This window comes from Candida oxycetoniae (genome assembly GCF_023343755.2).
Source record: "Candida oxycetoniae strain CBS 10844 chromosome Unknown scaffold17, whole genome shotgun sequence".
NCBI classification, from domain to species: domain Eukaryota; kingdom Fungi; phylum Ascomycota; class Pichiomycetes; order Serinales; family Debaryomycetaceae; genus Lodderomyces; species Lodderomyces oxycetoniae.
Window position 1 is genome coordinate 1 of NW_026055480.1, and position 21598 is coordinate 21598.

At 38.9% G+C, this 21598-nt stretch overlaps 9 protein-coding genes across 9 annotated transcripts; 2 read left to right on the forward strand and 7 right to left on the reverse strand. All coding sequences in view use genetic code 12, as the record gives it.

The window, feature by feature from the left end:
• Positions 1-23: 23 nt before the first annotated feature.
• On the reverse strand, positions 24-1598 carry KGF56_004085 (uncharacterized protein; the record flags this gene model as incomplete). Its single annotated transcript, XM_049325488.1, has 1 exon — positions 24-1598. One exon carries the CDS (start codon positions 1596-1598, stop codon positions 24-26), a length of 1575 nt encoding a protein of 524 aa, XP_049178772.1.
• A 262-nt stretch (positions 1599-1860) lies between these two features.
• On the forward strand, positions 1861-5127 carry ILS1 (isoleucine--tRNA ligase; the record flags this gene model as incomplete). Its single annotated transcript, XM_049325489.1, has 1 exon — positions 1861-5127. The coding sequence occupies one exon, from the start codon at positions 1861-1863 to the stop codon at positions 5125-5127; it is 3267 nt and encodes a 1088-aa protein (XP_049178773.1).
• A 195-nt stretch (positions 5128-5322) lies between these two features.
• Positions 5323-8331, reverse strand: KGF56_004087 (uncharacterized protein; the record flags this gene model as incomplete). The annotated part of the gene is made up of 1 exon (XM_049325490.1): positions 5323-8331. The coding sequence occupies one exon, from the start codon at positions 8329-8331 to the stop codon at positions 5323-5325; it is 3009 nt and encodes a 1002-aa protein (XP_049178774.1).
• A 455-nt stretch (positions 8332-8786) lies between these two features.
• On the reverse strand, positions 8787-10895 carry KGF56_004088 (beta-mannosyltransferase; the record flags this gene model as incomplete). Its single annotated transcript, XM_049325491.1, has 1 exon — positions 8787-10895. The coding sequence occupies one exon, from the start codon at positions 10893-10895 to the stop codon at positions 8787-8789; it is 2109 nt and encodes a 702-aa protein (XP_049178775.1).
• A 1827-nt stretch (positions 10896-12722) lies between these two features.
• On the reverse strand, positions 12723-14669 carry BMT4 (Bmt4p; the record flags this gene model as incomplete). Its single annotated transcript, XM_049325492.1, has 1 exon — positions 12723-14669. The coding sequence occupies one exon, from the start codon at positions 14667-14669 to the stop codon at positions 12723-12725; it is 1947 nt and encodes a 648-aa protein (XP_049178776.1).
• Positions 14670-15834: 1165 nt separating this feature from the next.
• KGF56_004090 (methylglyoxal reductase (NADPH-dependent)) lies at positions 15835-16863 on the reverse strand (the record flags this gene model as incomplete). The annotated part of the gene is made up of 1 exon (XM_049325493.1): positions 15835-16863. One exon carries the CDS (start codon positions 16861-16863, stop codon positions 15835-15837), a length of 1029 nt encoding a protein of 342 aa, XP_049178777.1.
• Positions 16864-17734: 871 nt separating this feature from the next.
• On the reverse strand, positions 17735-18793 carry ARG3 (ornithine carbamoyltransferase; the record flags this gene model as incomplete). The annotated part of the gene is made up of 1 exon (XM_049325494.1): positions 17735-18793. One exon carries the CDS (start codon positions 18791-18793, stop codon positions 17735-17737), a length of 1059 nt encoding a protein of 352 aa, XP_049178778.1.
• A 419-nt stretch (positions 18794-19212) lies between these two features.
• KGF56_004092 (uncharacterized protein) lies at positions 19213-20193 on the reverse strand (the record flags this gene model as incomplete). Its single annotated transcript, XM_049325495.1, has 1 exon — positions 19213-20193. One exon carries the CDS (start codon positions 20191-20193, stop codon positions 19213-19215), a length of 981 nt encoding a protein of 326 aa, XP_049178779.1.
• A 440-nt stretch (positions 20194-20633) lies between these two features.
• KGF56_004093 (DNA-directed RNA polymerase III subunit) lies at positions 20634-21584 on the forward strand (the record flags this gene model as incomplete). The annotated part of the gene is made up of 1 exon (XM_049325497.1): positions 20634-21584. The coding sequence occupies one exon, from the start codon at positions 20634-20636 to the stop codon at positions 21582-21584; it is 951 nt and encodes a 316-aa protein (XP_049178780.1).
• Positions 21585-21598: the final 14 nt, after the last annotated feature.

Below are 21598 nucleotides of genomic sequence, written 5' to 3' on the forward strand. Positions count from 1 at the left end.
ATCTACTATCGACTAGACTCGTTTCACTCGTCTAGTCTCTCTCCACTATCTCGCTTCGCTCGATAGTGATAGTCGATAGTGTCAATGGTTGGTTTGTAATTAAATTTGTTTGCTTTCAACAGCCATCTCATTGCGATATCTTCAACTCCAAGACCTATTGTTGGGAAAGCAACGATGCTACTATCTAAAAGTACAACAGGAAGGGTATCCAAATGAACTCCTATTCTTATCGAGCCGGAGTTGTACAATTTTTCATTCACCTTCTTTGACATCTCCTTATGCTTATAAGGCAAAATCTCAATTTCACAGCCTAAATACTTTTCTGATTGGAAACAGAGCCAAAATCGTTTATCGAATAAAACCCAGTCTGACCATTCTTGGCCAAGACAAAGACTCAACTTTGTCTCTTCAAGTTCTCTTCGAGAAAGAGGTGCTCGTGTAATTTCCAAGTTTATTGTAGATGCAGATGCGTTATTTGTCACTTGGAAAATCAAATTCATCATTGTTACTTTTGAGGTTCCCAGTGCATTTGTCTTTGCAATACTTGCAATTTTCGGTACCACTTGTCTTTCTAGTTTGGCATAGGCCCAATGGTAATGGTTCAATGTGCAGTATGGGTACAAGATTTGGTAAAGGAATCTACTTGTAACAAGCGTGTTGGCACTTGTAAAACATCTTTTCGGCATTTCTATGGTTAACTTTGCAAGTGAGTCGTCTTTGACTAGCTTATTATCCTCTAATAAGTTCTTGTGCAATGCGTGTGCTTTCGCTTCAAACAATTCAACTAATTTGGTGCATTCACGATGGCTCGCCAGTAAGCTTTGCTTCATAATGGTGGTATAGAAAAACTCATCATTTTGTGAAAAACCATTTTCTTTGAAATCCTTCAACAATTGAGGAAGTTTCTTGCCAAATAAGCTTCTCAAGTAGTTTCTCCGAGTAAGACTCGTGTTGCTATTTGTAGGATCAGTAAAATACGGCACAGCAAAATCCCTACAACTGTTTGTAATATCGTCCTTGGTAAAGTTTAAAAGAGGCCGCACTAAATTGACACGCTTGTATTTGAGCAATTCGAGTGGCGAAAGGTCCCTATTCATAGGTAAAGAGGAGATTGCTCGCGTTCCAGCAAGGCCAAAAATCGACGAGTTTCCTTGTAATCTCTGAACAAAAGTTTCAACTTGGTCGTCATTGTGATGACCCAAGAATATAACAGGAATGTCATATTCGTTGCAAATTGAGTTTAGCGCATCAAATCTTTTGGCTCGAGCAACTTCTTCAAAATTGGTGATATGCCTAGGGTCAATATCACCATAGTATAGTTTCCTCACCGAGTGCTTAATACCCCATCGACTCATAATTTCTGCCAAGTCTCCTACTTCCTTTGAGGATTCTTTACGATAATTATGGTCAACTGTCATTGCATGAATCTCAAACTGCTGCTCTTTAACAAGTTTATCATTCAACAGTTTCAATAACCATGTCAAAAGCATCGAATCAGGACCACCAGAAAGACCAATACCAACTCTCCGCGGAACATTTGAAAACGACCCAAATAAATTCCCAAGCACCTCCTTGAAAACTTCCTTTTTAATCGTCATGTCATATACACTCCTCTGGCATTTCCTAGCTTCCTTATCCCTTACTTCCAACGCCCAATCATCTCTTCAACCTCATCGATTTTTTTTTGGAAAATTGTGAAAAATTTTTACCAGCGCTTAAAAAAAATAAAGTGAAAAAAAAACCAACCCCCCATCCACCCTTTATAACTTGTGGTGAAGAAGTTGTTTACTAGAAGGGTTTTTTCATTGTAGAGGGTTTTGATTTTGCTTTGGAAAGAGGATTGTTGTAAGTATACGAACAATGGGAGACCAAGAAGGAGCACAAGGGCAAGACAATCTTCCCCAAGGTGCGTTTAGTTTCCCCCAAGAGGAGAACCAAGTGCTTAAGAAATGGGATCAACTCGATGCTTTTCAACGCACACTAGAGCTTACTAAAGACTTGCCGCCATTTGCCTTTTTCGATGGACCACCTTTTGCCACGGGTACGCCTCATTACGGGCACATTTTAACTTCGACGGTGAAGGACATTATTCCGCGATATGCTACTATGAATGGGTTTCATGTTGAGAGGAGGTTTGGTTGGGATACACATGGTTTACCGGTAGAGCATGAGATCGACAAGAAATTGGGCATTACCTCCAAAGAAGACGTTTACGCTATGGGTATTGACAAGTATAATGCCGAGTGTAGGGCTATTGTGATGAGGTATGCAGACGAGTGGAGGAGGTCCATCAAGAGACTCGGAAGATGGATTGATATGGACAATGACTACAAGACCTTGTACCCCGAGTTTATGGAATCCGTTTGGTGGGCCTTCAAACAGTTGTTTGACAAGAATGCCGTTTACAGAGGATTGAGAGTCATGCCCTATTCAACAGGATGTACTACCCCTTTGTCCAACTTTGAAGCCCAGCAAAATTATAAGGAGGTTAATGATCCAGCTATTACAATAGCCTTTCCATTAGTCGATGATCCAGATACCATATTGGTTGCGTGGACCACTACTCCTTGGACCTTGCCCGCAAACATTGCACTAGCCGTCAATCCTACGTTCACATATGTGAAAATCTATGACGAAAAAGCTAAAAAAAATTATATCTTATTGGAAGAATTGTTGACCACTTTGTACAAGAAGCCAGCCCAAGCCAAATTTAAAGTGGTTGAAAGGGTACCTGCGGAAAAGTTGCTTGGATTGAGATATGTTCCTCTTTTTGACTATTTTTACGATACATTTAAAGATTATGGTTTCAAAGTTATTGCTGGTTCATATGTTACCAACGACTCTGGTACCGGTATAGTACACCAAGCTCCCTCATATGGTGAGGAGGATTTCACCTGTGCTACAGCAGCAGGTGTTATCAATGAAAAAAGACCACCTCCAAGTGTCGTTGATGATGCCGGTAAAATGACATCCGAAGCAAAGTTGGTTAGCGGAATGTATTTCAAAGATGCCGATAAGGTTATCATCAAAAAGTTGGTGGAAGAGGGAAGGATTTTGGTCAACTCGCAGGCTAAGCACTCGTACCCATTTTGTTGGAGGTCGGATACACCCTTGATGTATAGAACAGTTCCTGCATGGTTTGTAAGAGTTGGCGAAGTGATTCCGGAAATGTTGGAGAATGTTGAAAAAACAAGCTGGGTCCCATCAAACGTGAAGGAGAAGAGATTTTCCAACTGGATTGCTAATGCTAGAGACTGGAACGTGTCTAGAAACAGATACTGGGGTACTCCAATACCAATTTGGGTGAGCGAGGACTTTGAAGAGATGGTTTGCGTTGGGTCCATCGATGAATTAAAAAAACTATCTGGCCGCGACGACATTACAGATATACATCGTGAAAGTATTGACTCCATAACCATTCCATCAAAGAAAGGTAAAGGAAACTTGAAGAGAATTGAAGAAGTGTTTGACTGTTGGTTTGAATCTGGTTCAATGCCCTATGCATCCAAACATTATCCATTTGAAAACAAGCAGAAATTCTTGGATGCGTTCCCTGCCAACTTTATTGCGGAAGGGTTGGATCAAACCAGAGGTTGGTTCTACACATTAACTGTTTTAGGTACACATTTGTTCAATACTGCTCCATATAAAAATGTTATTGTTACTGGTATTGTGTTGGCAGCTGATGGTAAAAAAATGTCGAAACGGTTGAAAAATTACCCAGATCCAGGATTGATTTTGGAAAAATATGGTGCTGATGCCTTGAGATTGTACTTGATTAACTCGCCCGTTCTTAGAGCCGAAACTTTGAAATTCAAAGAAGAAGGTGTTCGGGAAATTGTTTCTAGTGTTCTTTTGCCATGGTACAATTCCTTCAAGTTCTTTAAAGATAGTACAGATTTGTACGAAAAGAATACCGGTGAGAAGTTTGTTTACAATCCAAATTTGAAGTCACACAATGTGATGGACAGGTGGTTGTTAGCTTCTATTCAATCGTTGATTAAATTTATTCACGAGGAAATGAACAGCTACAGATTGTATACTGTTGTTCCAAGACTATTACAATTTATCGATGCTTTGACGAATTGGTATATCAGATTCAACCGTCGTAGAATCAAGGGATACTCCTCAGACGACGTTGAAGATACAAAGAATGGGCTCAATACTTTAGTTGAAGCGTTATTGATTTTATCAAGAGCAATGGCCCCATTTACTCCGTTCTTGGCTGATGGTATTTACCAACGGATCAGGGAGTACTTTACTGAAGAGCTTTTAGGGGATATTGTCATTAATCCAGAGGTTAAAGATTTTGGTTCTGTGCATTTCTTAATGTATCCAAAAGTCCGAGAAGAGTATTTTGATGAAGATATTGAAATTGCTGTTGCAAGAATGCAAAAAGTGATTGACTTGGGAAGAAACATAAGGGAAAAGAACACCATTTCTCTCAAGACACCATTACAAACATTGGTTATTATCAATGCTGATCCAAATTACCGCAAGGACGTTGAATCGTTACAGGGTTATATCAGCAGCGAGTTGAATGTCAGAGACATTATTATAACAGAAGATGAATCCAAATATGGTGTTAAGTACTCACTTGTTGCAGATTGGCCTGTACTTGGTAAGAAGTTGAAGGGAGATTCCAAAAAGGTTAAAGCGGCACTTCCTAATGTGACATCAGAGGAAGCTAAGAAGTTTGCCAATTCAGGGAAAATCACTGTTGATGGCATTGATCTTGTCCATGAAGATTTACAAATCTTGAAAGGTTTAGGCGAAGGTGCCGACGGATTAGAGTGTCGTTCATTCCAAGAAACATTAGTGTTGTTGGACACAAACTTGCATGCTGAATTGGAAAGCGAAGGATTGGCCAGGGAACTTCTTAATCGTATTCAAAGATTGAGAAAAAAAGTTGGTCTCAACTCAACTGATGATGTCGTTGTTGGATATCAACTAGTTGATGACAAGATGAATTTCAAGGATGTTGTGAAATCAAATGAAGATTTGATTCTCAAGACAACTACATTCCCATTGAAAGAAGTTCAAGAGAATGACACTGATGCAATTGTAACCGAGGAACAAAAGATCAATGATACCATATTCAAGTTGCTGTTATTTAAAATGGAGTAAGTAAGTTGTTGTTGTTGTTTTTTTATTCCTATTTTGTTGTTTTGTATGTTTATTAGCAATAAAATATAGATTTGGGTGGATTAGTCTTTTATTTTGAAACAAAGTTTCTTGAAGTGGGTGGATTTCTATTAAATGTAATATCCTATATGAAGATTGCTAGTCACGATTGACAAGAAGCAGGAATGTGTTAAACCCTCACAACTTAATCCTTTCAATGGAGATGCCGGCGCCACCAACCACAAGCATATCATCAATTACATCACAGCATCCTGTATCGGCAACAGTGGTGAATTTTGCAAGTTCACAAACCAACTTGTCATTTTCAAACGACCATAATCGTATAATTTGATCAACGGATACTACAACCACTCTCTTTTCATCCACCTTTGAAATAGACGTTATTGTAGCCGATGCAGCAGTTTCTTCAGCATCGATCAATGTAAATTGTAATTGATCGTTTGAGTCAGAAACAGTAATAATACTAATGGTCAATGCGTTGTCATCTCCACCAGTGACCAAGTAGTATCCACAATCGCGAGGCTTTGGTATCAAGCAAATTGCTTTCACCCCGCTTTGATGCAATTTCTTCGAGACTTGTAGTTTGGGTCTTTTTGGATTGGTGATATCCCAAATAGTGACAAATCCATCAGTTGTTGAAATCAACAAATAGATGTATTCCGATAATCGAAACAACCTACAATTCAAAATGCAACAAGTTGAGTATTTCCATTCATTGAAAAATTTCAAATCATAGGGTTCCTTTGAAAATTTCCACAACTTGATTAAGGAATTGGAAAATACAGTTACAACAAGCATCCCCGTAATAAAATAAAAATCCCCAGCATCAAAGTCCATCACTCTCAAATCCGGAACCTTCTCTTGTGATTTCAATCTTGCAATCTCGTTCAATGTTGGAATCAGATTGACATAATTTATTTCCCAAATAAGAAACTCTTCATTTGCAGCTGAGCTCAACACATACTTGTCCTTGAAAAACCTCACTTTCTGCATACCTGAAATATGATTGTTCATACTCCATATACTACAAAGTTTACCATCGCGATACATCCTGCTCAAACAAATAGTCGAGTCTTCTGCTGAGCTTATTAAAAGTCTAGAGCCATCTGGAAATTCTTGTTTCAGTATGGACAAGTCTCTGATTTCACGCCCATGGGTCCCACTATGCAATAGCCTGCAATTGAGCCCATTTTTTTCATTTTTTGTGAACCTTTCATGATACTGGCAATAGTATATATTGCTCTTGAATGAGTAAATGAACCTGAAATCTCGAGGTGTCTTCAAGTGGAACTTAAAGTGCCTATGGCCATTGCCACCACAAAATTGACTCATTATCTCCATTTGTTTACTCTCGTTCCAAACAATGAAGTAGGATGATTTAAACCCATACAATATTAAATCATTGTGTTTGTTCATATAGCCTCCTTCAATAAACATACGGGTCAATTTATTTTTGTGCAAAACCCTAAACCGGAATTCATGGAATGCACGATATACTTGTGCAATCATATATAGGCCATCTCTTGTAGTGATGAGTATATAGCGATACTTGTCCTCTGAGCCTATAACAGACACCGAGCTTATCGCATCACCATGACCAACTTTGTTGAAAGATGACATAGACAGTGGGAAGTCAATGGAAGAAATGATAAGTGATGATTTTTTTGATGCTATTATTACCCATCCTTTTTCTGCATCTACGGTCATTGCAGTTAGCTGGAAAGGCTGAGGGTTTTTGAAGATAACGAACTTGCTTGTTACATTGACTGTATTGCCTTCAAGTGTAACCTCCCATAAACGAAAAGGATAACTGATACCCGTCTCCTCAACAAGGATAAAATATCGGCCATGAGATGAACAGCAAAGTACGTTTGTGAGTTTCTGCACCAAAATCTTTTCATGCCACTCCTGTTTGATTCCTTCCTTTCCAAATATGATAGAAACTATATCTCCAGTACGACTAGTTATCAATACTGTGTTGATCTCATTAAATCCAGAAACAATTCCAAACCCACCCAATGCTTTGTAAAATCCCAAATCCTCATAATTCTCATCACCATAATTGTAAGCAACAATATACCCAGCCAGAGTTAAGCAGACCAATTTCCCCAAATTTGTCAACTCGAAATAGTCTATTATTGATCCACTTGTTTTTAGGGTCATGTTACCTGAAGCACAAGCAAACTCATTATGTGCAATCTTGGTGGTAACTTGATTTTTCTCATCTAGATCATGTACTCTTACACGGCCGTCGGCTCCACCAGTACAACATATTTTCAAGTTCAAATCGTCCATGTCACCCGACCAGATATTTTTCCCGCTATGACAGTTTTCAATAACTTGCACTTGCTCAAGTAGATCAGAATTGTTATGATAAGCCCATATTCGTAATGTACAGTCCTCGCCAATACTCATTATCTTTAACCCTTCTTCCAGTTTACCAAACTCTAGGTTCCATATTCTGGAACCATGACCCCACCCCGTTGCTAAAACATTGCCCGTTGCAAAGTCATATAATTTGATACTTCGGTCATCTGAACAGGACACAATATACATGCCCTTGGAATCTATCTTGACACTAAAAATCGAACCATCGTGGTCATTCAACCGGTATACAATATCTCTACTTTGATATTTCCATATTATAACACCATTCATCACTGTTCCTGTGGCGATATAAATGTCTCCTGAGGGAAGGACATTTATCGAACCACTATACGATATCGATTTCTCTCCGCAATCTACTTGCTCGATTACTTGTCCATTAGGGTCAAGCTTATAGATCACGTTATATGCACTGAGTAGAAGCACAAAACCATCGTCCAAGATCCTCGACGATACAATCCACTCATCAATTTTCCATTCTTTAAACTCCTGCTTCTCTTTCACCTGCTTCTCTTCCTCCTCCACATTGAACGTAAATGTCAAAAACGATTTAGCTCCACTAACCACCACCTGCCCCTTCTCATTGATTGATATACAATGGATCTTATTTCTCTTAAACAACTGTTTATCAAATATGAGAAAGGCATCTAAACCCGGAAGCTGTAGTTGATAGATCTTCAAAACAGGTCCATATCCAACAAAAATGCAATTTTGAAAGATCTTTATAGCCGTAACAGGTCCATAATGACTAACCGCACTCAACTTATCCTCATTTAGCGACGATAGCCTGTTATTTACCATATTGTCAGCGTCAATCTGGTCAGTTATTGTTCCTCATAATAAAAAGAAAAAAAAGTGAAAAATATTTCACCATTTTAGAGATGGCCCTAGATGGGGAAGAATTACAAAATACTATCATATCATATATTGATTTTGCCTGCAAAAGAGAAATGAAAAGAATGTCGAGGTTAATGTTTCAGTAATCCATTTCAGTGGGTAATAGCATTGTGAAGTAAGTGGTGGTGGTCCATAATTTTGAGCATGCTCTAGTGAATTGGAAAATAGTCCTCCAAATTGAAAACACAAACTCATCAACATGTCTTGTAAGGGTGTTACAGAAACCAGCTTTGCATTAGTTGCTCAGTAGTTGTTGCTTTGTATTAGTCGCTTAGTAGTTGTTGCTTTGCATTAGTCGCTTAGTAGTTGTTGCTTTGCATTAGTTGCTTAGTAGTTGCTGCTTTGCATTGTCTTTTTTACTACTTCTCCTTACCATCATTCTGTTTGGCTAGAAGCACATCTTCAGTAGTTCCCAACCTCGTCTGCTCAGCTTCATACTCCTTACAAAACTGTATACTTGCTTCCAAAACACAATCCATTAGTGCTTTATTTGTTCCCATTTCCTCACCATCCAAATCTCTAGATCTACCAATTTCAACCAATTCATCAATTATTCTTTTTATTCCATAAATGTGAATCATGCTATTACTTTCATCGGCTACACTAAATGTTAAGCTCAATACGTCCTGCTTGGTGTATGGATCAATTTGCCACAGTGATATGCCGTTGGGTATCAACACATTAGGGTCTTTCTTAGCACACTGTATATCACGATCTCTCCACCCTGGAACTGAAATGTTGAAAGATATTGACGAGGACAAATAAAGAACCTTGAAATCGCCATTTTCTACCCTGCTTAGTATAAAAAAATTGGGACGATACATTGCTTTGCCACAACCGCAATGATCAATGTGTGCACGTAAAAATCCAACCCATACATCTTGCCCGGAATACGAAGAATCAAGTGAAGAAACGGGAATTATTTCGGTTCCGCCTCGAATGGGCCCAATTTTAGCACTAGTGTCGATTTCCAGTTCTTCCAGTTCTTTCGGTTCTTCCAGTTCTTTCGGTTCTTCCAGTTCTTTCGGTTCTTCCAGTTCTTTCGGTTCTTCCAGTTCTTTCGGTTCTTCCAGTTCTTTCGGTTCTTCCAGTTCTTTCGGTTCTTCCAGTTCTTTCAGTTCTTCCAGTTCTTCCAGTTCTTCCAGTTCTCTCGGTTCTTTCAGTTCTTTCAGTTCTTTCAGTTCTTCCAGTTCTTTGTAGATAAATAAACAGTTGCTAATATCGCCATTAGAGATCCTCTTCAATTCACACTTTAAAACTTCAAAACTGTCCCACCTGTAGACAAAGTAGATAAACTTGTCACCTGGACCATCAGAAAATCTTTCCCTGGGGTCAATAAACGGAGCCCAGTTTTTCTCTATTGGTTTCCTTTCTTGGTTTGCAATTCTTAACTCGGAAACTGCATTATAGTGTATATGATCAAACTTGAGGTTAGGAATCCCATCGCAGTTGAGTTTCCCCAACTGGTATCTGAATGGCCATCCAACAAACATGGATCTGTGGATTTCAAAATTTGTAATCATTTGCAAATCCATCTTGTCATCCATTGTGTGGTTCTTTATGCTTCGATGTTGGGAATTGAAAATGATCATCGGTTCTTCTTGTTTCATTTCGTTTTCAACCAACATAATCCTAATGTCTTCTAAACCGTACCACCTTTTCTTCGTCTCTTGATGATTAAAATAAAATGGCATAGGTGAAAACTGAGGAAATCTCAAGTTTTGATCTTCCCTGTATCCCTTGGAGGTCATTACCGGTATCATCAATTCAACATTAGTCAACTCTTGCCAATTAACATCATATATCTGAACATACATTAATGAAATGTTACACTTCCATTTCAATCCTTGAGGAGAGTACATCACACGACTAACCATAAAATGAACGCCGTAATCTTTGAGCCACACGGACGTGCCTGAGAACTTGTAAAAATGCTTGCGCAAAGTCCTTTCTTTAATTATTTGAGGTAAATTGCTGAAAAATTTGAACAACTCCTTGAATGGCTCCTGAGTTTTCAATTGGTGAATTAATATTTCAGCCATGGTTTTGAAATCGTCGTCAAACACAAGATTGTCACTGATGACTAATTCTCGCAGCTCTAACAATTCATGACATGCACCTTTATGTATAGAGTTAAATAATTGAATCTGGTGAGGTTTTCTAGGCATTTGGAGTTGCTCATAAGTCAATGCTGATGAGTTCCCCTGATACGTGATCACTTTCTTCCCGTCAACAAGCTGTTTGTTGTGGTATAACCCCTCAATTTGGAAACCTTTGGGAAATATGATAATGGACGAGGTCAAGTATGTCTCCTGTTGCGGTTGGACGCTTTCTTGTGTAAACGGTTGAAGCTTGATTTTATCAAAAATTTGCAAACTATCTCCAATTGTTTTATACTGGAAAAGTAAATGTATCGGAAAGATAACCGAAAATGCCAACGCCACAAGCAAAAGAACCCTCCGAAGCATCGATTTCATAGAATGTTTCATTTCAACATCTGAAAACTAAACAGCAGCTACTCTCCTGTACTGTGTCCCCGCTGGACGCCCTGTTTGGTATTGAACTTTACTCGTGCCCCGTCTCGCCAAATAAATCAACCGATGAAAAATTTTGATGTAACATCGTGGTAGCGCTGGTACTATCACCATCACCATCACCATCACCATCACCATCACTATCACTCACCATCACTCACTATCGAGGAACGAGATAGTGAGTGATGAGTCTCTATAGACTATCGAGCAAAGTGAAATAATCTGTATTTACTCTCTATAGACCATCAAGCAAAGCGAGATGGTCTGTATTTACTCTCTATAGACCATCAAGCAAAGTGAAATAATCTGTATTTACTCTCTCTAGGGAGTGATGAGTCTGCTAGGTGACTACTAGGTGACTACTCACTATCTCGTTCCTCGATAGTGAGTGATGAGTCTCTATAGACTATCGAGCAAAGTGAAATAATCTGTATTTACTCTCTGTATACTATCTCGCTTCGCTCGATAGTCTGTATTTACTCTTTCTTTATGGAAAAAGTGGGAAGGGGAACATGAATATTGAATAACGAGTAGTTGGTTGTAATTTAGACTGGGGTTTCATTTTAATCGCAAGGTAAAAGTAAGAGGTAGAGTAAGTCATAGACTATCTCGCTTTGCTCGATAGTCTATATCTACTCTCTCTATAAACCACGAGCACGGCTCGATAATATATAGCTACTCTCTCTATATCTACTCTTTTCTCTCTTCTTTCTATATATTTTCCAACAAGGCGAACACACAACACTACTCTATAGACTATTGATCTGTATACTACCCACTCTCTATCAACTAGACTAGCTTCTCTCGTCTAGTCTCTCTCTATCAACTAGACTAGCTTCTCTCGTCTAGTCTCTCTCTTTCTCTCTTTTCCTTCTATGGACTATCCAGTAAGGCGGGAAAACAACACTACTCTACTTTCTCTATATACCACGAGCACAGCTTGATAGTATATATATCACTCTCTATCTACTCTCTCTATCTACTCTCTCCTCTCTCTATCTACTCTCTCTTCTATCTATCTACTCCCTCCTCTTCTATCTACTCTCTCTACTCTCGATCTACTCTTTCTATCGACTAGACTCGTTTCACTCGTGTAGTCCCCAGTATAGTCTTCTTTTTTGCAACATTTTGACTCAAACTTAATAGTTCTCTAAATATTACTACCAACAACCTCTACCCTCTACACTATCAAGCAAACCGAGATACCATATATCTACTCTTTCTCTTTCGACCGCTCTCTTTCTCTATAAACCGCTCTCTTTCTCTTTCGACCGCTCTCTTTCTCTATAAACCGCACTCTTTCTCTTTCGACTAGACGAGTGAAACGAGTCTAGTCTTTCTATCTAGTCTCCATTTGTTGTTGTTTTTTCATAAAACAATGGAGTCAATTTCAAATATCTGATGTATATTATTAAGCATTCCCAGCGTTTGTTTCAACGTCTTTTGCATCATTAGAATCACCTAAATCTATCACATCTAGCAAAAAAAAGAAAAAAAAAGAAAAGAAAGCAATTAGGTATAATTAAGTTTAGAATCAGAAACAGCCTCGATCTTTTTCCGTAGCTTGTTAATGACTCAACCATATCATATTGATTTATCAATGTTAAAACATGTTTGTCAAAATTCAAGTGTTCATTTTTGTTCATTTTTGTTCATTCTTTTTCGCAACCAAAACTAACTTGGTAATCTTTTGTAATCATCACGCGATCCTTTATTGTGCTATCCTATGATAAGGGTTAGATTTATCCAATTTCAACCTTTTTATCCTTTTGATTCCTGAATTATATCCTGCTTATCCTCATTAGGGTGCTCATCCTGTTGCAAGGACTCACCTTTGTCAGCACCAGTCTTTCCTTCCCCTGCAACCTCTACTTGTTGTGCCTTTTGTAACTCACCATATTTCTTACAAAAGTCAATGCTCTCGTCAATGACACAATCAACCTGACGACTATCCACGGGTGCACCGTTCCAATTCAAATCCAATTTGTCAACCATCTGGCGTATACCTTGGATATGTACTAAATTATCATTTTTATCTGCAACGGATAATGTTAAGCTTAAATAGTCTTGTTTTGGATCATACAATGATATACCGTTGGGGATCAAGACATTAGGATCACCTTCACCGCATTGCATTTGACCATTGTTCCAACCGTCAACATCAATATTCATCGATATAGAAGATGACAAGTAGGACAATTTGAAATTGCCATTCTTGTGTTTTACCAAAACCACAAAGTTCGGTCGATACATAGCTTTTCCACAGCCACACTTGTTCAAATGAGCCCTAAGGAAGCCAATCCATACTTGTTCCAAATTATTGGATTTTGCTGGGGTAATTGATACAAGCTCGGTTCCTCCTCTTATAGGACCAACTTTTATGGCAGTGGTATCTTGTTCAAACACAACTTCACAATGAGAAACTACTCCTGGGTTAGCTAATTCACATCGGAGGATTTTTAGGTGGTCCCATTGATACACAATATAGATGTGCTTATCACCATTCCTGGTTGCTGGTGATCTTTCCAGTGGATCTACAAAGGGAGTCCAGTTTTTCTCGGTCTCGTGTCTTGGTTGGTTCCCAATTCTCAACTCAACTATTTTGTTATAAACAATGTTTTCGTATATGGGTTCTTGTATGCCGTTGGTATTTTGTTTCCCCCGTTGAAATCTAAACAAATATCCCATAAACATAGATCTAAAGAACTTGTACTTGGTGTTGACCACATCGTCATTCATTGCATTGTTTTTGGTTTCGATAACTTGTCTATGGAACGCATTAAACACAACAATAGGTTCTTCGTCGCCATATTCATTTCTGGATAAAAGCAATCTGGTATCTTCAGGTCCATACCATCTTCTCTTTGTCTTTTTGGCATTGTGGTAAAACGGAATGGGCATAAACCTAGGAAACAGCAAATTAACATACTCTCGCTGACCGAATTCATCCACAACGGGTACTATTAAATCAACTGCTTTCAATTCTTGCCAATTTTCATCATATATTTGTGCATATAGTAAAGATACTTGCGGATCATTCTTTTTTGCAGTTTGAGAAAATATGATTCGGCTAACCATCAAGTGAACACCGTGTTTAGCTAACCAAACAGAAGTAGCAGCGAATTTGTAGAAATGTTTCTCATTCAATTCCCCAGATTTTAGAATTGCTGGCAATTTACCTTGGAAGAACTCACCCAATTCTCTGAATGCTTGCTCTTCCTCAACTTGGTTTATCAAGGTTTTCACAATGAGCCGCCAGTCATCTTCAAATTTTAGATGGCTTTCAGTAATTGAAGCGTTTCTATCGAGTTTCAAGTTTTTGCACACTTCGGAAGTTGTCCAGTGACGATCATTCTCAGAGCTAGACTCTCCCGTAGACGCAAATAATCTAAATGAATGTGGTATATAGGTTTGATTTGTAATATAATAATTCACGGGATTTGGATTACCATTAAACTGGATAACGCTATTTTCGCTGTTGGTTGTGTGGTAGTCGACTCTTGAGCTTGAATCAAAATTGGAAGGCAATATGGTTAATGGTTTGTTGCTGTATGATGAAATGGGCAAGCCTGGCGTTTTAAATCGAAAGGTAACTTGGCTCACCACATTGTAGGTATCGATTGAGTGTATGATTACGAGTATGAGCAAGACAATTGGGATGATCAAGAAAGGCCTTCTAATCTGTCGCGCTTTGGGGAACAGTAACATTGCACAACTGCTGAGGGCACGTATGAAGCAGTCAGTGTTGATGATATTGCCCTTGCCCTTAATATCTGCTACAAAATTGGCAGGTGCAAAGCTGCAGGTTCAAGCGGAAAAGGTCAACAAGAATAGCAACAGAAAAGAAGCCAATAGAAAGACCAGACAAAAGAGGAAAGAAACAAGTATCTATAGGCTGTAGGGTGTTTGCCACTTTTACAGCAGGGATCAATCAGATCACCAACTGTTACCATCGATCAACCTATTATCATGCACTGACGCATGCAACACAAATCTTTAAACAAGAAGAAGGGTTTATCATTGTGGAACAGTCTCAATCTCACACCCCGACACTAAAAGTTAAAAGTGGCTAAAAAGTAACAATGTATCACATACCTGTCTGTCTCATCGAGGAACTCTTTTTGTCTCCTTTCCAATACAAAGATACAAGCAGCCTAGAGGGTGCCACTTAACGGTTCAACCCAACATTGTACGAGAATGACCAGCCGCGTAGCAACAAAGTTCTCCCAAACTAGCAACTCTTGCAGTTTCCTTTTCCAAATAAAGCTTATCTTTTTCAGCCTTTCACATCTCGTAGATAACAAAGTCCGGGTAATCCAAACCTTGAGTTGTCTCTTCCATAAAAGCAAAAAGTCTTCATCAAGCACCCCCTGTTCAACTGTAGCAACCACCCCTTGTTAAACCGTAGCAACCACCCCTTGTTCAATTGTAGTAGTAACGCCTCCTCATTCATTGCAACTTGACAACAACGTCGCTAAAAGTTTAGAAATTTGCAACCAAATTTCAAACTTAAAGTTTGCTACTTTTTCGTATTTTTGACTTCTTTATGGACAACGACATTTTTTTTTGGTAAAACCTCTTTTTTCAGGAAAAAGAAAAACGATTGCCGACATTTAATAGTCAATAATCTTTTCTTAGTAACATTACTCTACGATTAATGAAAACCTTTTGGATTATGTCTGCATTAATTGAAAAGTGATATTCAGGTTTACGAGTTTTTACTTATAGAGGTAGAGATGATTACAGGATTTCAAGGTTTGTGTGTTACTATCCCTCTTCTTGTTTCACAATTACAAAGCACTCCTTCTCTTCTCCTTTCTTTTCTTGTTGTCTTGCCTTCTCTTCTCTTTCTTCTCTTTACTTTTCTTTCGCTTTAAAGCTGGCTTTTGCTTTTCCTCACATCAATAATCTGTTGAACCGAATCGGCCACAGACTTTTCAAAATCAATCAACTCAAACCCTAAAATCTCCTTTGTCTTTGAGTTATCAATAGTAGCCAAGGTTTCTTCAATAGCTCTTAATCCAGCGCCAGGATTGCCAATAGGTACATTCTTCAATTCAGGGAATTTCTCTCGAACAAGATCAACAATGGACTGTTCAGTGAATTTTCCACTATTCATCAAAAGCCTTTGATGTTCAGCTTTGGGGTTTTCAAAAGCAACCAAATGAGCTTTGGCAACGTCACGAACATCAACCCAGCCTCCTTTAAATGACGGAATTGCATCTTCGGGCTGTAACTTGGTAATTACATTTATAGCCTCAGAAGAAGTATTCAAATTCTCTTTAACCTCCGAGTCAAACAATTGAGGGCCAAACACAAAAGTAGGGTTCACCGTTGAAAGAATAAACTTGCTCTCGTGCTCCTTAACAAAATCCCATGCTGCTTTCTCGGCAAATGTCTTTGATGCTCTGTATCCATGGAACGGATTGGCAATTGCTTCTTCCCGAGTAATTTGATTCCAGTCCTTCTCATTGATTACAGCTTTTGGATCTACTGAATCCTTAGCTGTGGCAATAGCTGCGTAGGATGAAGTAATAACAACTTTTTGAATGTTTTTACCATACTTCTCAATCGCTTTCAATGCGTTTTTGGTTCCCTCAACTGCAGGTTCGAGCAAGTCCTTAGCAACATCATCGGTTTTGAAGTGGAATGGAGATGCTGTATGGATAAATATCGTGGCATCTTGGTTGTTTTGCAAAACTTTGTCGAAAGCTCCAGCCTGTGCAACATCTTCTACTACCTCATACGATAAGTTTGGCGAGTTGAACAATTTCAACAAATGATCACCTTTGCCAGATGATCGAACTGTTGCAACAACTTTGTAATCTTTGTCAAGCAATTCTTTGACAACATGTTGAGCAATGAAACCAGTGGCTCCTGATAAGATAACTTTAGTTGCCATTCTTAAAGGATAATGACTCTACTTGGTCAATGCAAAAGGGATGAATAAAACCAACGGAAATGGTAGAAAAAGGGTAAATTTCACCAAAGACAATTTCGGTGGCTTTTATTATATAAAACCGGAACTCCCCTTTTTAGCTTTTTCCGCTTTCTTTGTAAAGCAAAAAAAAAAAATGTGGAGATCCCTGGCGGCTAATGTTGGTAGCAAACCTTTCTGAATTTAGCTGATACACCGATAACCCGGAAGTTTGACTCCCTTGCAGAAGAGTGGGGGCGGGAATCCAAATAGGTCGAAATGGGCTGATGTTTGACATGAGTTTAGAGTTTTAAGGTTATTCTTACAACTTGCAACACTATCGAGCGAACACTATCGAGCGAAGCGAGATAGTGGAGAAACACTTTGTATACTTACCAATGCTCCACTATCGAGCGAATACTATCTCGCTTTGCTTGATAGTGGAGAAACACTTTGTAGCTGCCACCGACTTGGCATAAAGTGTATGTAATATATTTATTTAGCATTGAGGTTATTTTTACAAGTTATTTTAGGGACACTGTAGAGGTTAGAATGTAGAGGTGTATTAGTATTAGATGTAGTGTTTAGGTGTAGTGTTTAGGTGTAGTGTTTAGGTGTAGTGTTTAGGTGTAGTCAGTGTGCTCCACTATCTCGCTTTGCTCGATAGTGTCGAGTAGTGTGTATTTCTACAATGTTCATGGTAATGAATGTTACTACAAGCATTTTGTATCTATCGAGCGGACACTATCGAGCGAAACGAGATGGTGGAGCAACACTGACTAGCTGCCACTGACACTATCTAGCTCTGCTAGATAGTGCCTCTCGCTTTGCTCAATGGTGGAGCAGTAAAACTATTCTACTTCAATAGGTTCCCACTATTAATGACAAATGCGTCGATAACTGCCATAGCAGCGTATAACCTATTTTCAGCTTCCTCAAAAACAACCGAGTTATTACTATAAAATACATCATCGGCAACTTCTTCTTGGTGTCGAGGCAAACAATGCATAAAGATCCACTTAGAAGCAACATTGCTTTCATTGATCAACTCGCGTGTAATTTGGTAACCTTCAAATTGCTGTAGTTTTGCTAATTTCTGTTCTTCTTCACCCATTGAAATCCAAGTATCGGTAACTACAATATTTGCATCCCTAAGAGCAGCTTTGGGATCATGGACAATTTCAAATTTGAGATTCAGCGTAGATGCGAGTTTCTTAGCTTCTTCTTCAACATCCTCATCGAACTTGATTGATTTTGGTACGGAAACAGATACATTAATTCCCATTTTTAGACAAGCAATCGATAAATCGTTAATCACATTGTTGGCATCCCCGATCCACGCCAATTTCAACCCACTCAAATCGTCTCCAAATTGTTCCTTTATAGTTAACAAATCAGCTATCGCTTGCAAGGGATGAAACTTGTCGCACAAGGAATTTATTATAGGCACACTTGAATCCTTACACAAGTCCAAAATATCCTTATGACTATTGACTCTTGCGAATATACACGATGTCATAGAACTGATGACTCTTGTAGTATCATACATTGATTCATTCACACCCAATTGAATATCGTCCTTACCCAAAAACATCGGCTGTGCCCCAAAGAAAGCTGCTGCTCCCTCGGTACTTATCCTAGTTCTTGTTGATCTTTTGGAAAACAACAACGCCACCAATTTGCCCAATAGTTTCTCGTGGTGTTCCAGGATCGCTTGCGCGTGTCCCGACTTGTACACAGACTTCAAATATTGCGCCTTGTTCAATATCGAGTCAAATTCATCTTTAGATAATTGCAAAATGTTAACCAAATGACGGGGATACACTGTTGAAGAAGACCCTATTGTTGCTGCTGCTTTCAAGCCGGAAGACGACGAAACAAACCGGTTTGTCTTTAATACGGTTCTAACCGACATTATCCTAAAAACCGCTAATGGCTTGTAAATAATATTCTGAAGCATAGAGATGACGGGGGGGGGGGGGTTGACTTTTTATAACCTTTGCCGATGACTCAGTACATGGAAAAAAATATTTTCTTTATGAGTCAAACTGGAAAATTGATTAGCCGCGCTCCCTCTCATTGCCAATCCGAGATCAATAACCCAAAGGAATCAAAGAAAGGAAGATGTATAAGGCTGCTGTATAAGGGAGGAGGGGTGGTGGAGCATAGACTTCCTCCGACACTAGGTACTACTTCTTTCAACTTTAAAGAAGTTGAAAAAGGGGAGGGGGGAGTGGTGGAGCATAGACTTCCTAGGTACTACTTCTTTCAACTTTAAAGAAGTTGAAAAAGGGGAGGGGAGTTGTGGTAGTCTCTAATAAGTTGTTGATCTATTCAATTGATATTGATGTTGCGCAATTTTTCGTACAAGTTTTGTCTACTTTGACCAATTAGCCGTTTCTGATCAAGAATCTCCTGTTTTCTTTGATCAACTTGTCGTTTCCTTGAAACTGCTTCTTCCAACTTCTTTGAAAGGTTCTCAATTTGTTCTTCAATTGTGTATATAACAACCTCTTTGAACCGCCCCTGGCCATTAGTCTCCGCCTCCTCCGCCTTCTCATCATCATCACTTTGGATTTCTCTATTGAACTTGTTTTCGAAATCTATATTCGGCATTTTTAGCACCCCCATATCATTATCGCTCAATTCATTAACTTCGTGCTCTTCATCGTCTATTTCTAGACCATGTTTCCTCAACTCCAAGTCTCCTCCAGTTCCATCATCGTAGTTATTCTCGTTCTTGTACTCCTCAGATAACTCTTTCATATATGTTCTAGCAGACGTTCGAGGCATAGAACTAGGAGACAGTATAGGAACATATTTCTTAGAATTAAGAGCTAGTGGTGGTGGTGTTGGCAGCGGCGGTTTGAGGGTTTGTCGTATAGTCAAATCGAATTCGTCCAAGTTCGCAATCACCGGATTATTCTCGGGATCTTCTTCGTCAAGCTCTAGCAAGTCAAGTCTTTCTGTCTCTTCTCCTCTTGACACATTCTCTCTCTCTTTATCTGTGTCTATTGTCACATACTTTGATATATCAATTCGTCGTTTATTCATTGCGCTAAAGGATTCTTTCTTCTTATACGTGGGTATCACCAAAGCAGAAGGTTTATCAAGTTCACCGCCTTCCCCGCCTGCCTCCTTTTTCACCTTCTCTTCCTCAGTTTCCATATTGTTGATCCTATCATTCTCGAATATCGGTTGTCGACTCCTGGCCCTGAGGTTGGATGTATCTAAAACTTTCTTCTTGAATGTTACCTTTGGCTTACCAGTTTTATTTGGTACAATATTCAATTCCATTAGCTCGTCATCTTCCATCTTGAGTTTTTACACTGATTAATGAGCAAGTCAACGGCCCTTTGTAAACAAGTCAACGGCCCTTTGTAAGCAAGTAAACGGCCCTTTATGAGCAAGTCAACGACCCTTTGTAAACAAGTCAACGGCCCCTTTATGAGCAAGTCAATGGCCCTTTGTAAGCAAGTCAACGGCCCCTTTGTAAACCAGTTACTCCCTCTACTAGGCAACTAGTGTATTCTAGAAATGGTGATGTTATAAAAACCCCATTAGCTGGTAGCGTTTCTGCGATGAGATGAGCAATGAGCGATGAGCATTAAGGAAATCAACTAACCAGCCCTTTACTGGAGATTTATAAAGGTGTATGAAGTTAAGGCCGCACTAGCCAGTCTAGACTAGAAGTATAATTAGTAGGTTTATTTACAATGGTGATATCGGAAAATGCAGAGAATCTTCTATCCAAGATGAGAGAGGTACATTCTACCGAGCTAATTTCTATTGAAGATATCTACAAATTGATCAATATTGAAAAAGAATCTGATTTGTTGGTGATATTACAAGAACTTGTGAACAATAAGCTTGTAAAACTTCTTCAGAGAGGAGATCAGAAACTACTCCAAGCAGTCACTGCTGAGGAGGGAAAAAGAGTGACACAAATGAGTGATGATGAACATATGATATATAAATATATCAGTGCTAGTGGCCGTGAGGGGATATGGACCAAGACAATTAAGAATAAAAGCAATCTTCATCAACATATCGTCACCAAATGTTTAAAGAACTTGGAGAATATGCGTTTTATCAAAACTGTCAAGTCGGTGAAATACCCAACAAGGAAAATTTACATGCTATATAATCTCCAGCCGAGCCTTGATGTTTCGGGAGGGCCTTGGTTTACAAACGGTGAATTTGATAGTATATTTATAAACGATACGACAGCAGCGATATGGAGTTACATATATATGAGTACTGTTCCTGGATTTAGAAAGTATGTTGATAATCCATTGCAACCGGGTTACCCTGCAGATTACCCTGGGGTAAGTATAGATCAAATCATGAATTATGGCAGGGAGCACAATTTTTTTAGAGGTGTCGAAATCGAGTTGAGTGATCTTCAAAAACTATGTAATGTTCTTGTTTATGACGACAAGATTGAACAAGTTGGACAAGATAATGAGGGAGAAGTGTATAAGATCACCGGAAGTAGTCTTAACGAATACAACTTGGGGATTGATACAAAGTGGTTGGGAAACGTAATGCCCACACTGAGTGGGAATTATATCAAGATGCCCGAACCTGCAAGAGAATACTTGGCCAAGCATTATCTGTTCAATTTATTCGATTACAATACTGAGAAAATCGATTATGAAAAGGAGCAAGACGTGGTATATTTGGATGCATACTTGAACTCATAAGGTCAATCTGATCA